We start from the raw sequence: 14983 nt of genomic DNA, 5'->3' as shown, positions 1-14983 counted from the left end.
CTTGAGCCTTACCTCCAGGCCCTTTTTGCATTGGCTATTTTCAAGGTATGCTTTATTCCTGGGTCTGCCTGGGCTGTGTTCCTCCTGCTTGTGCTTCCTGTGTCTCTGGTGACGACAGTGGCACCCAGCTGTTGTGTTTACCCTATAGCTTTGATAATAGACATATATCAGTCATTGGTTGAGAAGGAATCTCACAAAGTTTCCTGGCTCTCATCTCCCAGCTAACTAGGATTACAGGCTCGAGCCCACACTTGGCTTCATTCTCATTCTCATTTTGTTCCAGTAGAACAAACTTTGCTTTTCAATCCTAGAAAACCTTCTCCCTCTCTTTTTCACTCCCTCTTACCTTCTCTCTCCTCTCTCACTCTCACTCTTGTGCTGGTCCTGGGGCTTAAACTCAGCTGGATAATATCTCTGAGCCTCATTTGCTCAAGGCTAGTGCTCTACTACTTGAGACAGGGCTTCACTTTCAGCATTTTGGGGAAAGTTTATTAGAGATAAAAGTCTCACCAACTTTTCTGCCCAGACTGGCTTTGAACTGCAATCTTCAGCTCTCAGCCTCCTGAGTAGCTAGGATTACGGGCATGAGCCACCAGCACCTGACTAAACCACTCTTTTCTAAGACTGGAAGCTAATAAGAAATCTGGAAGTTGTTATGTATTGTTTGTATTTTGGCAGTTTGGGGGTTTTGTTCTTGTTTTTATCCTTTTCTGTTTCCATAAGATCCAAAGTTTGTTGATAATCAAATACAGTCCCTCTTGCCCTGTCAAATAGCTGTGTTTTTGTGAGCCATTTATTACTGCTTCACCTAAGAGACTGGTCCCATTTTGTCCTTAAGATTAACTAGTTTGCTCCTTTTGCCAAAAAAGTATGACACCTCTTTTGCCAATTAGCCTTAGTCTTGAAGATTCAAGTGGGAGAATCTCTCATTTGTGGGGAAAGGGTACTGGTCAATTACCAACTCCCATTTAAAAGGATAGACAAAAGCTGAGCACCACCAGTGGCTCACACCTAAAATCCTAGCTAGTTGGGAGGCTGAGATTTGAGGATGGAGGTTTGAGGCCAGCGTGGGCAGGAAAGTCCTTGAGACTCACTCGTATTTCCAATTATCTTCCCAAAAAAGGAGGAAGTGGAGCTGTGGTTCAAGTGTTAAGTGTGCTAGCCTTCAGCATAAAAGCTCAGGGAAAGTGCCCAGGCCCTGAGTTTAAGCCTCAGGACCAGGGCCAAAAAAATAAAAATAAAAGACAAGAAAAGTTGGCTTGCTTTGACCAAATTATACCGTAAATGGTACCTTTTTTTCCGTACTGAGGAATAGATGCCATAGTCTTGCTCATGCTAGGTAAGTGTTCTACCACTCAGCCATATTCTTAGCCCCATAGTTGGGATTTTAAGAGGCAGTGAGCTTATGTAATTGAGTTTCTAGAGTTTCTTCATCCTGACCATCTGCCAGCTGATATTTTCTGAAAAATAACTTACCTACAATTAATCTATTTCCCAGAATAGTTGCCTTTCTTTTTCTCTCATGTACATGTGTATGTGAGAGATACATTTGACTCAAAATATTTCAGTATGAATAGGATCAAGATCATTTGTTTCATCTTGTATCCTGGAAAGATTTTCTTGACTCTTAAATTTGCTGTTTTCCCTAGTCACTTAGATGTAAGGGCAACTTGGTAAGCCCCTCTGAACAGTTAAAGCCTAGCTAACAAAAAGCCACAGTGCTGGTTATCACCTTGTTTAGATAGCACGCCCATCTTGAACTGAGGTGAACTACATACTGGGAAGCTCCTGTGCTGTACAGTGGTTAGCAGGTAATTTTTACCTTGCAGTTTTCTTAGGAGAAATGAGATTTTTGAGTTTGATCAACAGAGTTTGCCAAAATTTAGTTCTACTTAAATAGGGTAAAAATAAAAGGCTTTTTGATTGTTAGTATGCTTATCTAATTCCCTTTTATTCTGAGGCAGGGTCCCATTGAGCCTTTTGCAAGCAGAGTGATTAGAAAGACTGAAGAGACTAAACTGCCAAGGGTTTCTTACCTCAGAATTTTAATATTCTCCACTTTCTCAGCGCTTTGTTTTGTACTGCTTACGATTAAATCATGGTTTTTAAGAAAGTCGCTGCTTTTTTTTGTCATATTAATGCTTTCATTTTTTTATATCTCAGAATGAGGTTCTTTCCTTCTTTTTCCTTGAAGAAAAGCTCTCCTAAGTGTTGGTATGAGTTACTTTCACATACAAGCTTTAATTCTCCAACCAGAATGACAGACTTTCTAATATAACTAGATTTAGACTGTCATTTTCTTCTTTTGTTTCTTGTTTTACCTATTAGAAAAAAAAAAGGATATTTCCTCCATCATTTGGCCTTACCTTAGTCTTTTTTTTTTGTTCTGTTCTATGTATTTACTGCTCTGCAGGAGATTGAACCCAGGACTTGATGCATGATAGGCATTTGACCACTGAGCTCTACCCTCAAGCCCAGTCTTTTCTGTCTTGTTCCCAGCAGATAGGTTACAAAGAATAATTTTTTTTTCTTTACTCTGCCACCATTATGTTGAGCTAAAAGGTGCGGAGAATTCTCTCTCCCTTACCTCTCCTAGCATTTACATGCTGCCCAATCACCAATGTTGATTTCTTGCTTAGAAGCGTAGATGTTCCTGCTAGCTGGGAGTTTGCTTTCTGGTTCTCATGGGCACTTTTCTGGCTCTTTTGCAGTATAGCCTAAGTCCACCTGCGAAGGGCACCCCTCAAGGATCCAGACGCACTCCTGGGCATGTGGCAGCGCTGAGCCAAGCGGAAGGCGGCCACGCTAGGAAAAAGGCCAGTGATAGAGTTTTCTTTTTACTTTCAGCCGTGGTTTTGTGGTTCTTAGCAACCCATATGAGAAATAGGAGGCTTGAAAACTGTCCTCCAGGCTTTGTTTGCTGTTCTTCCCAAAGTTGAAAAGCACTACCTTGTCTCATGTCTCTCTAATAGACCCTTAAGACCAGCAACATGTATTCCTTTCTTTCCAAGAATTTTATTAGCATATATTAGTGTAAAATGGGGGGATTTCATTGTGATATTCACACACATAGATACAATGTATCTCAATCATACACACTCTCCACTTGTTGAAACACTTTCACTAGGTTTCATTGTTCTATTTTCACACATACAATTGAAATATTCAGCATATTCACCCTCCTTTCACTGCCCCCCTGCCCCCCCAACATAGCTTGTTTTACCTTCCTGTCATTCTTCCTTTTTTTCATTCATTTATTAGTGTATATATTAATTGTGCAAAGGAGTTTCACCATGGTAATTCACGTATGCATATATAATTCAGCCAGATGAACCTCATCTGTTGCTCTCTCTTCCTCCTTACTCCTCATTGTTGAGTAGCTTTCAGTGAATTTCCTTATAGTGGTATATATTTCTTAACTTATACTTTGTCTTCCATGATCCTTGAATTTTTCTTTATGTCAAGTTATAGATATTTTTTACCAAGTGTTCTGAAAGGAGAGAAAGGGGAACACGGATAATAAGGGGAGCAAAAGACTAAAAACTGAACATGAGTCTGGTGCAGAGAATGAGACTAGAAAATGAAAGTCAAAAGATTTCTTAGAAAGGAAGTCAGAGGGAGTGACCGCTGCCTGGCTCCAGTGAAAGAAGGCCTGCCGAACAAGCACAAGGCCCTGAGTTCAAAACCCTAGAAAAGGAAGTCAGAGGATTCCATTCCCAATTGGAGTGGAGGTATAATCAAGAATGTAGTTTCAATCTCCAGCACCACAAAAGAAAAAAACCTACTAGAGTCAGGGTGAGAATTTAGATTAATCTAGATTAACCTTGGAAAAAGAAACAGAGAAATTAAATTTCCTAACAGAAGTGACTTAGAAAGCTAGATTCTTGATGACCTTCTTGGGAGTGTTCCCCTTTGGTTTAACTTAATTGATTAAATTTTACCTTTATCTTAATTGATCCTTTCCTAGCAAAACAAAACAGCTCTGTGTGTCTGTATTTCTTGTGTTTTCCTTGTCTTAATCATTCTGCGGAAAGTTATTCAGCTGTTCTTTCTTATGCTTTCTAAAGAAAGCCATTAATGACTCATACCTATAATCCTACTTTCTCTGGAGACAGAGTCTGAGGACTGAGGTTCAATGCTTGACCAGATATCTAAATCTGATAAAGTCTTATCTCCAGTTAACCAGCCAAAAAGTAGGAAGAGAAGGCATAACTGTGAGCAAAAAACTGAAGAGCACAAGACCTTGGGTTCAAATCCTAGTACCAGCACACACACAAAAGACCAAGTTATATTAAGAGGACTAATCAAGCCAGGTGCTGGTGGCTCAGACCTGTAATCCTAACTAATCAGGAGGCTGAGATCTGAGGATCCTGGTTCAAAACCAGCCGGGCACAAAAGTCCATGAGACTATCATCTCCAATAAACCACTCAGAAAACTGGAAGTGTCTCTGTGACTCGAGTGGTAGAGTACTAGCCTTAGCTGAAGAGCTGAGGGACAGTGCTCACCCCAGAGTTCCAGCCCCACGACTGGCCCAAAAAACACTAATCAGTAAAACTAGAAATCTCTCAAACCCCTCCCCCCACACACAGGTGTTTTTTTGTTTGTTTTACAGATCTACTTAAAACAGCACTTCAGAAAAGTTTGCATAGTGCTGAAGTGCAGCTTAGTGGTATAACACAAGCCTAGCGAAGTGTGAGGCCTTGAGTTCAAACCTCCAGTACAGCTTTAAAACCAAAAAGAGAATGTATAGTCTCTGTGAAGTAAAAAAATTTAAATAGAGGTTTTACTATGCATAAATGAGCATTGTACAGGAGTAACTTGACTAAAACATGCCCCTCAGTGGTGACTAGATACCTGTGTTTCTAATGCATACATTGTCTACGCAGAGTAAACTGAGTTACATGTGATGATAATTTATATTTCCCCTAATGTCCACTCTAGCCTAATGCAAATTAAATCTTTGAATTTGAGATTGTCAGATTTGAAGCTTTGGGAAACTGTTGATATATTCTGTTCATTCTATTTTAAAATCTGTCTTATTTAACAGTAATGATGTTCGTCAACAATTTTCTTTCTGATAAGGCTCTTGAGTGGGCATTCATGTTGTGATGAGGCTTTCAGGTTTTTTGTTTGTTTGTTTTTTGTTTTTTTGCTAGTTCTGGAGCTTGAACTCAGAGCCTGGACACTGTCCCTGAGCTTATTTGGGCCAGTGCCCCACTGCTTTGAGCCACAGCACCACTCCTGGCTTTTTCTGAGTAGTTTATTGGAGATAGTCTCACAGACTTTTCTGCCTGGGCTAGCTTGGAACTGTGATCCTCAGATCTCAACCTCCTGAGTAGCTAGGATTACAGGTGTGAACCACCAGTGCCTGGCTTTCAGGCTTCTTCTTATGAAAGGTTCTAAACTTTTAGAGAAAATCCATGCATAAGTGCTTGTACGTCAAGACCTTTGCCTGGCATAGAACTCTGACCTATCAGAAATTTTATTATTATTAGTTGGTTATGCAAAGAAACTACAATTCCATATATCAGATTATGAATACAGTGTATCTTTTTGAAATATAATTGTCTTGTTATTAAGGTATTGCACGGAGGAGTTACTGTTTCCTAAGTCAAGTAATAAGTACATTGCTCTTTGGACAGAATACAGTGCATCTTGATCAATGCTATCCCTTCTAGTGTTCTCCATTTTCACTACCCTCAAGTTGTGTAGGTCTGTTTTTATAAATGTGCAATGAATTTATAATGACTGCATTTGCTCACTTTTCCTCTCTTCTTTCCATTAGAAGTTTTAGTATTCTGATGGTCTCTTATACTTGCCATCCCTTACAGTCTAGATGGTTTGTGGAATTCGGGGCTTGGGGGGTTATTTTGGAGAGAAGAGATCCCCATTCTTGTGATCGTCACCAGAGTCCAGTGTTCTCCTGACACAGATGTGGAGACAATAAATCCAAGTCATGCTTATCTCTGAAAAGTAGACTTGACAAAGGACCACCAAAGTGTAAAGTTTGCCTGCTCTTTGTGTTCCCATGATCCTCTGATGGTGCTGTGTGGACTGATGGAAAGTACATTGTTGCTTTCCCCTTAGAATGACCTTAGAATGAGGAGTGTTGGCGCTTTCATAGGAAAGACAGTGGTTCAAATTTATTTAAACTGTATAGTCTCAATTCCTTTCAACCCCTTCACAAAAGTCTTATTTTATTTCACAGTATCTTTATTGTTCTTGTTGTTGTTGTTGGGCGTGGGGCTTGAATTCAGGCCTGGGTGCTGTCTCTTGAGCTCTTTTGCTCGAGGCAAGTGCTCTACCACTTTGAGCCACAGCTCCATTTCCAGTTTTTGAGTGGTTAATTGGAGATAAGAGTCTCGTGGGAACTTTTCTCTCTGGGCTGGCTTCAAACTACATCTTCAGATCTCAGCCTCCTAAGCTGCTAGGATTACAGGCATAAGCCACTGGTGCCCAGCTCTCAGTATCTCTTTTAACTGTCTGATTGAAAATCTATTTTGAATTTTTAATATTAACTTACAATAATAATCTAAAAATTATGCTTTTACCATATTATTGGAAACTCAGACTGCTAGGCGCTGATGGCTCATGCCTCTAATACTGGCTACTAAGGGGGCCAAGATCTGAGGCTAAGATTTGCCTAGGCAGATAAATTCAAAAGACCCTTGATCCTCAAAGCTCAGCCTCCTGAGTAGCTAGGATTACAGGAGAGCCACTTGTATCTGGCTAGAATATATAGTTTTTGACTATGGCACAGCCTTGGTATAGTTTTGACTATGAGAATCATAGTAGTGGTTCACATATATCCAAACGTTAATGATGAAGTCAAACTGTAAGGTTGAACCCAAAATGGGACACAAAGATTAACAAATGAACCTGTGTTACAAATTAATAATATAAACATTATTGGGGGATGAGGAACAAAAGAACTAGTTTAAGTAACTTTTTTTTTTTTTGGTCTGTTGGTCTTGGGGCTTGAATCCTGGGCCTGGGCACTGTTTCTGAGCTCTTCAGCTCAAGGCTATCGCTCTACCAGGTGAGCCACAGTGTAACTTCCCATTTTATGGTGGTTTATTGGAGATAAGCGTCTCAGGGACTTTCTGGCTTTGAACTATGATCCTCAGATCTCAGCCTCCTTAGTAGCTAAGATTATAGGCATGAGCCACTGGCACCCCACTAGTTTAAGTAACTTTGGAGAATTGTATTTGATTATTTTCTAGCTAAAATCAAAAAGAACTGTACACAGAAATTATACTTTAGTTAATAGATCCTTTATTTCTGTAATTTATATTCTAAAATTGGACAGATAAATATATTACAGATAATGTGAACTGAGTTGTAATGGATGAACCTGCAAGTGTTCTGATTTAGTAGCTCTGTTCTCTAGAAAGGCCTAAGAATAGTACCACTGTGCATACCCAGTTTCTATATCTTGGTTTCTGAATTCCATTCTCCTCAGAGGAGCACACTGGCTTCTTGGAGAACTTGATCCCATGGAGAACTTGATCCCAGGGTTTGGGCAGAGAAAATAGAAGATGAGCCTAGATCATCTGATCATTTCAGGAAGTGCTAAAGGATGGGGGTCTGTGGAACACTCGAGTGCCAACTGAGAAGAGTTCCAATGACCAAGCTAGAACAATTGAGCCATAAAATAAACAGTAATAGTATTGGGTTAAAACCCATAAAACAACATGACTCTATACTGATGAAAATGAATAATTGAATAAAGAAGAGATAGTTCTTCCTTATAGGAGAACTCTAGCAAGTAAGTGAATAAAGGAAATGCAGAGTCAGCATTAAGCAGGCAGCCACGTGATGATTGTTGCAGGCAGCATTCACAGATGGAGGCTAAAATCAGTGAGTGAGAATCTGGTTGATTACAAAGGGAAAAGCAGACAAATATTTATGGCAGACGAACAGCAGACCAGACCTTGCAGAGTAATCAAGGTTGATAGCTCCAGTAATACAATGTATCAACCCTGGGTGCTTGCAGGACTAGCTGTCACTTTTAATATTCTTGTTCAAACTGTAAAACCTCTGCATAAATTTTAGTCAGAATAACTGAAGTTACATAGGTAGGAAAGGCTGAACAGTGTACTCAGGATGAGCAGTAAAAATAATAACAGCAAAAGTAATTGTTTTTCCTTCGGGTTGTTACTCTGTGGCAGGTACTGTGCTAAGCACTGTGTGAGTCATTGCAGCCTCACAGCACTGTGTGATATATTGACACCATTGTTACTCGGTGCATGAGGAGATTGAGAGTTAAGAGGATAAGTCAGCCTACATATAAACAAACACGGTAACTCAGGATTTGAACCTAAAATTGCTCAAGTCTTGAGTCTGTACTTTTTTGTTTTCTGTTCCAGGCCCAGAGCCTGGGAACTGCCCTTGAGCTTTTTTTGCTTTTGCTTTTTTTTTTTTTTTTTTTTTGGTAAGGGCTAGTTCTCTACCATTAGAGATAAAAATCTCAAGGACCCTCCTACCCAGGCTGGCTTTAAACCTAGATCCTCAGCTCTTAGTCCCCTGAGTCACTAGGATTACAGATGTGAGTTACCAGTGCCTGCTTTGAGTCTGTATGTTTTGTAGTTGTTTTGTTTTGTTTTAAGGCACATATAAACCAGGCTAACCTCAAACTCTGTCTTGCTGTCTCTGCTTCCAAGTGCTAGGGTTACAGGAGCTTGCCATCATGCCCACCTGATGTATGCAAAGTATTATTTCAGCATATAAACAGTGCAAAAATTATGAAGATATTTTGCTTTTGTTTCCCTAAATGTGAAATCTGAGGTGTGTTTTTACATTTACAGCCATCTCAGTTCTCATTGACCATATTTCACACACAGCCCATGTCCTGATGGCTGTCGTATTAGGCAATATTGTACCTAGTTTAGGAGATAGGTGAAAATTGTGAGGCACCCTGGTCCTTCATTCTTCTTCCTTTCATGAATAAGAGTTAAAAAAAAAATAGCTGATTCATTTGGAATTAGATCCATATTTCAAGTTTACAGCCTCTCAATAGGCTGTTCAAGATTACTGTTGTTGATATGGTGGTGCTCTTCTGTAATCCCAGCACTTAGGAGGCAGAGGCAGGAGGATTGTGAGTTCTGGACCAGCTTGGGCTACATAATGTAACCCTATCAGCAAAATGCCTCCAACAAAGAGTACTATTTGCAGTACTTGTATTTTTAGGATGTTCATTGAAGCCAAGTTGTCTCAGACCTAGTCATTTCATATCTGATTACTATATATCTAGGAAACCCCTGAAATCACAGTCTTTCAAGTTCTCCTTGGAGTTAGAGTCCCAGTTTCCTTTCATTTACTACATTCATTTTTCTGAGAGGAGAGGGTCACCATCTTGGATAGAAGCTAGCAGGAAGGCGCCATACAACAACTGGAGAGAATGAGAGGGTGCTGGGACTATTCGTGGCAAGAAATCAGGCTCTGCATGGCCATTTGTTTCTCTATTGAAGGGAATCAACCTTAGCAGTTACCAGCACTTTTAGAAGCAATCGTTGAAGTTGGTTGTTGGCATCACAGTTAGAGCTCAGTAAATTGCTATGGCTTTTCTAAATGCTCTTAGACTCACAGTACAATTTTCTCTTTTCAGAATTTGGAGTTCACTTGGCAGAGCTGACCGTAGATCCCCAGGGGGCACTGGCAATTCGTCAGGTAAGTCCAGACGGACCCAGCTTCTAACTTATTTCCCTTTGCTTGATAATGAAACTTTTCTTATGGGAAGGAAAAAAATAAGGCCATTTTATAAATAGCCCATGATTTTTATACCAGATTTAGATATGATTCAAATGTATCAAGCAATGTATGTGGTTTTTATGTGTGAAAAAAAGTAAGTCTGTTTCTTGCTGCACTTCTTGGCTTATTCTCTTCACAGCTGGCATCAGTCATCTTGAAGCAGTATGTGGAGACTCACTGGTGTGCCCAATCAGAGAAATTTAGGCCTCCTGAAACTACAGAAAGGGTAAAGACAGTTTCTTTATTAGTCTACCTACATGAGGACTGACATAGATTAGTCTATCAAATTTCTTTGATCACATGGAGCAGAAAGGACAAGACAGAAAAGGAGATTGATGGCTGGCATTATGGGTTCTATGCCGTAGGTAAGAGAGTTTGAGTATCAACCTGTATTCCATTTCTGCCCTTTACAGGCTGTGAGGTATTTGGGAACATATTTAGCTTCCGAGCCTCTAAATTTCTAAAGTTAGAATTAAAATATCAACTTCACTAGAGTCTTTTGAGAATTAAGTGAAACAATGTTTCTATTTACTGCTGTACTATACAACTGTCTTGGTTCCCCAAGAAATACGGAAAATTTCTAAAGTTAGAATTAAAATATCAACTTCACTAGAGTCTTTTGAGAATTAAGTGAAACAATGTTTCTATTTACTGCTGTACTATACAACTGTCTTAGTTCCCCAAGAAATACGGAGATACAAGATTAGAACAAGACTTTGGAATTGGAGTCTTTGCATCTGTGATGTCCAGTATGAGAGCTACTACAGCTCTTGAGCACTTAAAATGTGGCCACTGCAACTAAGGAACTGAATTTTCTTTTTTAATTGAGATGGCCACCTGTCGCCACAGATGCTTTAATAAACGGCACGTTCAGAGGTTACAGATGAACCCTGAATGGATTATTTGTATGGGGGTTTCCTATTGGTGATCTGTTTCTTGTGCATAGTTTCTCTGATATAGTTCCAAACTGGACTGGGCTCTGCCCATCACTTAAAATGTGATCTAATGGTCATTGACTTTCCTTCTCTACAGGCAAAAATTGTTATCCGGGAGCTCTTGCCCAATGGGTTGAGAGAATCAATAAGCAAAGTGCGCTCCAGTGTGGCCTATGCAGTGTCAGCCATTGCCCACTGGGACTGGCCTGAAGCCTGGCCCCAGCTCTTCAACCTGCTCATGGAGATGTTGGTGAGCGGAGACTTAAATGCTGTCCATGGAGCCATGCGAGTGCTGACAGGTACCAGAAGCCTCTTCCCTGGTATTGGTTCTTGGGTCCTAGTGGCAAGGACACTAATAGACTAGGACAGTGTGGCCCAGACCAGCAAGATTAATTATGGAGGCTGTTCTTTCCTTTGGTTTTCTGAAAATCTGACTCCATCTCTATCCTCCAGCTCCCTTGTCTGGGAACTGTCTCACAGTACTCCTTCTACATTCAAACCTCACACTTGCAGATACCAGACCAGGAACATAGTCCAGTGGTAGAATATTTACCTAGCAGGCACAAAGGTGTTGAGTATAAGGCCCAGCACCAAAAGAAAAATGCAGGGGCTGAGAAGTTGGCTCAGTGGTAAAAGGCTTGCCTCACATGCGTGAGGCACTAGGTTCGATTCCTCAATACCACATAAGCAGAAAAAAGCCGGAAGTGGCACTGTGGCTCAAGTTGGTAGGGTGCTAGCCTTGAGCTGAAGAGCTGAGGGACAGACCCAGAGTTCAGCCCCCATAACTGACAAAAAGAAAAAAATACAAGAAAAGCATAGTGATTTAGTTCAGGTTCATATTCTGGCTTTACTCTGACCTTCATCTACTCTGCTTTCTAAGATGCTAAAATTGTCTACTTCAAAAAATTGTTTTGGTAATTTAAATTTTAAAATGACATTATTTCTAATAAGCCAAGGTAAAATTAAGAACAGTCAAATAATAAACCAGCCACACAGGAGGAAGAAGTAGGGGGATCACAGCATATAGGACTGAGGGATACTTCGAGTAAAACACTTGTCCCTCACAAGACAGTATGTTGGAAATTATCTGTACAACTTGGGGGAGAGTGGAGGAAGGGGAAATGGAAAAAAAATGAGGGAAGAGGTAACAAGTTCTACAGGAAATATACTCAATACCTTACTTATATTAACTGTAACCCCCAGGTACATCACCTTGACGATAAAATTTAAGTTAAACACTTGTCTAGGAGCTGGGAATGTGGCTTAGTGATAGAGTGCTTGCCTTGCATGCATGAGGCCCTGGGTTCAAAACCTCAGTACCTCATAAGCAGAAAAGGCCGGAAGTGGCACTGTGGCTCAAATGGTAGAGTGCTTGCCTTGAGCTGAAGAGCTGAGGGACAGGTCCCAGGCCCAGAGTTCAAGCCCCATGACTGACAAAACAAAAAACAAAAAAAACTTGACAAAGTCTTCACTATAGTGTTGGACTTTCATGATTATTTACCTCCTGGTGCCAGAGTATCTATTAAAAGATATATTTTCTACCCAACAAAAGGAAGCTAGTTCATGATCTTCCACAAAGTTCAGCTTCATTTTGACAGACCTGGAGGAGAAAAATCTACATTTGTCCTGATAAGGACAGAGCCCTCATTGTGCTTGACTAAGGAAATTACTGTTCAGTGAGAGCACTTTGCTGTCAGCCAAGGGAAGGAACTGGTAGGGAATTATCGTTTTGCAATTGAGTCATCAGACTCAATGTGGAAAGTCACCAACCTTCATCCCAAATATTTTCCAAGGAGGCAGACTACCCACCCACAACCACAGAAGCAAAGGCAGCATGAAGGAAGATACCAGAACACCAGTGTGTGGTCATGAGCCCCTGAAGAGGATAGGACTCATTCTCCTCAGGGTTCTCTTGGTTTGTTCTGTTTTTTTGAGATATTTTACTTAGCTGGCCGCTTAACTCCTGGCTCAAGTGATCCTTCCACCTCAGCTTCCCAAGTAGCTGGGGCTACAGAAACATGCCAGTATCTTTAGAGTGACTCCCCCAATGAAGCTTCCCAATTATTTGTCTACTTATAAAAGTGAACTAACTTAGTCTTATGGTATGAAGGAAATTCAGACATAGAAGCTAAGAATAGAAGTATTTGATCCACAAGATCAAATTTTTGTTTTGTTTTGCTGGTCTTGGGGCTTGAACTCTGGGCTTGGGAGCTGTCCCTGAACTTCCTTTGCTCAAGGCTAGCACTCTGCCACTTGAATCACAGCCCCACTTCTGGCTTTCTCTGAGTAGTTTATTGCAGCTAAAGAATCTCACACATTTTCGTGCTCAGACTGGCTTTGAACCATGATCCTCAGATCTCAACCTCCTAAGTAGCTAGGATTACAGGCGTGAACCACCAGCACCCAACTAAGCTTGTTCTTTAATCTCAAAAAAACTTTGGAGATTTGAGGTGTTATTGGTGTCTCAAACTTTTTCTGGGTTTCCGAATGACTTCAGAAAACCTTATTTTGAGCATAAACCTGTAAAGTATGAATAAATTGATACAACTGGGAATGGTTAGTCACTTTACTTAGTAAAAGCGAATTATTACTCTTTTATTAGTAATAGTTCTTTTTCTAAGCATAGGGAAAGGTGACCCATATTTCCCTCACCTTCAAATATCACTACACATGGGTTACTGTGTTCTAATTTCATGTGGGATTCCCTTTCTTTTCCAGTGAGCAGAGGCCCCAGACTTCTAAGTTAATAATTGTCCTGCACTTGTACACGTTAAGCAAGCTTTCTGCAACTGAACTATATTCCAGTCCTATAGTATATTCTTCATAAAGCTTGTTACTTACCCTGGTTATGCTAGCTAACATACTTGATCCCCTTAGATATCTAAATTTTTAAAATCAAAATTTATTCTTTAAGAAGAAATCACAGCTTGTAAATAAAACTCAGCCTTGAGTATTTGATCTTCATTTGATTTGTAGGGATTCATAGTGCCCAAATTTGTAGGGTATATTAACCTTGAGAAAACCAATTGCACTTTTAGCTATTATGCGTCTGAAAAATGTCCCAGTTAACTGGGAGCTGCTGGCTATTCAGGAGGCTGAGCAGCTCTAGTTTGCCTAAACCCATGTACTTTATTCTGTGCTGACTGGAAATTAGCACTGAGAAATAGTTTGAGAGGTTTCACATTTAATGTCTTTATGAAACAGTAGTTTTTGTGCTTTTGTCTTTATAGAGTTCACCCGAGAAGTAACAGACACACAGATGCCACTTGTTGCTCCTGTCATTCTTCCAGAGATGTATAAGATCTTCACTATGGCTGAGGTATGAAATCTCAGCTCTGTGATTTCAACCAAAAGAGCTGTTCAACCTTTAGTCTGCCTCTACCTCTAAGTTGGAAGGAAGATGATGGTGTTCCCCACTGTGCCCCATATTTGAGGATTGGAACTGACAAAGATCTGGATCAGATTTGGGATTAACCATAGGGTTCACTCTTGACTATAGGGACAAGCCTGTGATAAAAGAGTAAAATAGCTGAAGAGTGTCTTCATGTACCTCATACCTCCTATAAACCCTAAATACCTAGTGCCTCCATGGCTACTTCTAGCCTCCACTGAGGTATTCTGTCTAGTCTTGCCTGCTTCAGCTACCTCACCTCACTGCATGACTAGATCTTCAGTATATTGTATATATAATTAATACACATGTGAATAATAAAATCATCCAGAGTAAGATAAGAATTCCTGATAGGTAATGTTTATTTCCCTGCTCCTAATATTTTTTTTTCTTTTGCCTACTAGAGATGTAGTCTTGTGGATTTTTCTTCCCAGACTGGCTTTGAACCATGATCTTCACGTCTTAGCCTCTTGAGTAGCTAGGAAGAAAGCTAACCATCAGTATCTAGCATATACCCCCAGCCACTGTAAAAAAAAATTTACTGAGAATGGGGGTGTAAGATACTTAATCAGTTCAAAGCCCTGGTTTTGTTTCCCAGCACCACCAAAAAAATAAAAAAATAGAAGAAGAGGAGGTATACTAGTACATACCAATAATCCCAGTACCCAGGAGACTAAGGTTGCAGGGTCACTTCAGTCCAAGAATTGGAGACCAGTCCAGAGAACACAGTGAGACCTTACTTTAGAAAGATGAAAAGGGGGAAGACGGGAGGAGGATAAAAGACAAAAAGGAAAGGAAAAAAAAAAAGAAAGAAATTGGCCATGTTAGGCTTGCCTCAAGCATTAAGATCAACACAAGGCCTATATATAAAGCTAAATCCAGTAGGTTCTCACATGGTTCTGTTGT

At 40.2% G+C, this 14983-nt stretch overlaps 1 protein-coding gene across 2 annotated transcripts in view; it reads left to right on the top strand.

The window, feature by feature from the left end:
• Ipo9 (importin 9) overlaps positions 1-14983 on the top strand; it is a 39455-nt gene that overhangs the window by 2951 nt on the left and 21521 nt on the right. For both annotated transcript variants that reach the window (XM_042701174.1, XM_042701173.1), the window contains exons 2-5: positions 9609-9670; positions 9891-9977; positions 10784-10985; positions 13917-14005. In XM_042701174.1, coding sequence (XP_042557108.1) covers positions 10925-10985; positions 13917-14005 — 150 coding nt within the window. In that variant the 5' untranslated portion in view covers positions 9609-9670; positions 9891-9977; positions 10784-10924. The remainder of the gene's footprint in view (positions 1-9608; positions 9671-9890; positions 9978-10783; positions 10986-13916; positions 14006-14983) is intronic.

Source organism: Dipodomys spectabilis, unplaced genomic scaffold (assembly GCF_019054845.1).
Source record: "Dipodomys spectabilis isolate Male_0828 unplaced genomic scaffold, ASM1905484v1 ptg000288l, whole genome shotgun sequence".
Lineage (NCBI taxonomy): Eukaryota > Metazoa > Chordata > Mammalia > Rodentia > Heteromyidae > Dipodomys > Dipodomys spectabilis.
This window is presented reverse-complemented; position numbering and strand designations above follow the sequence as displayed.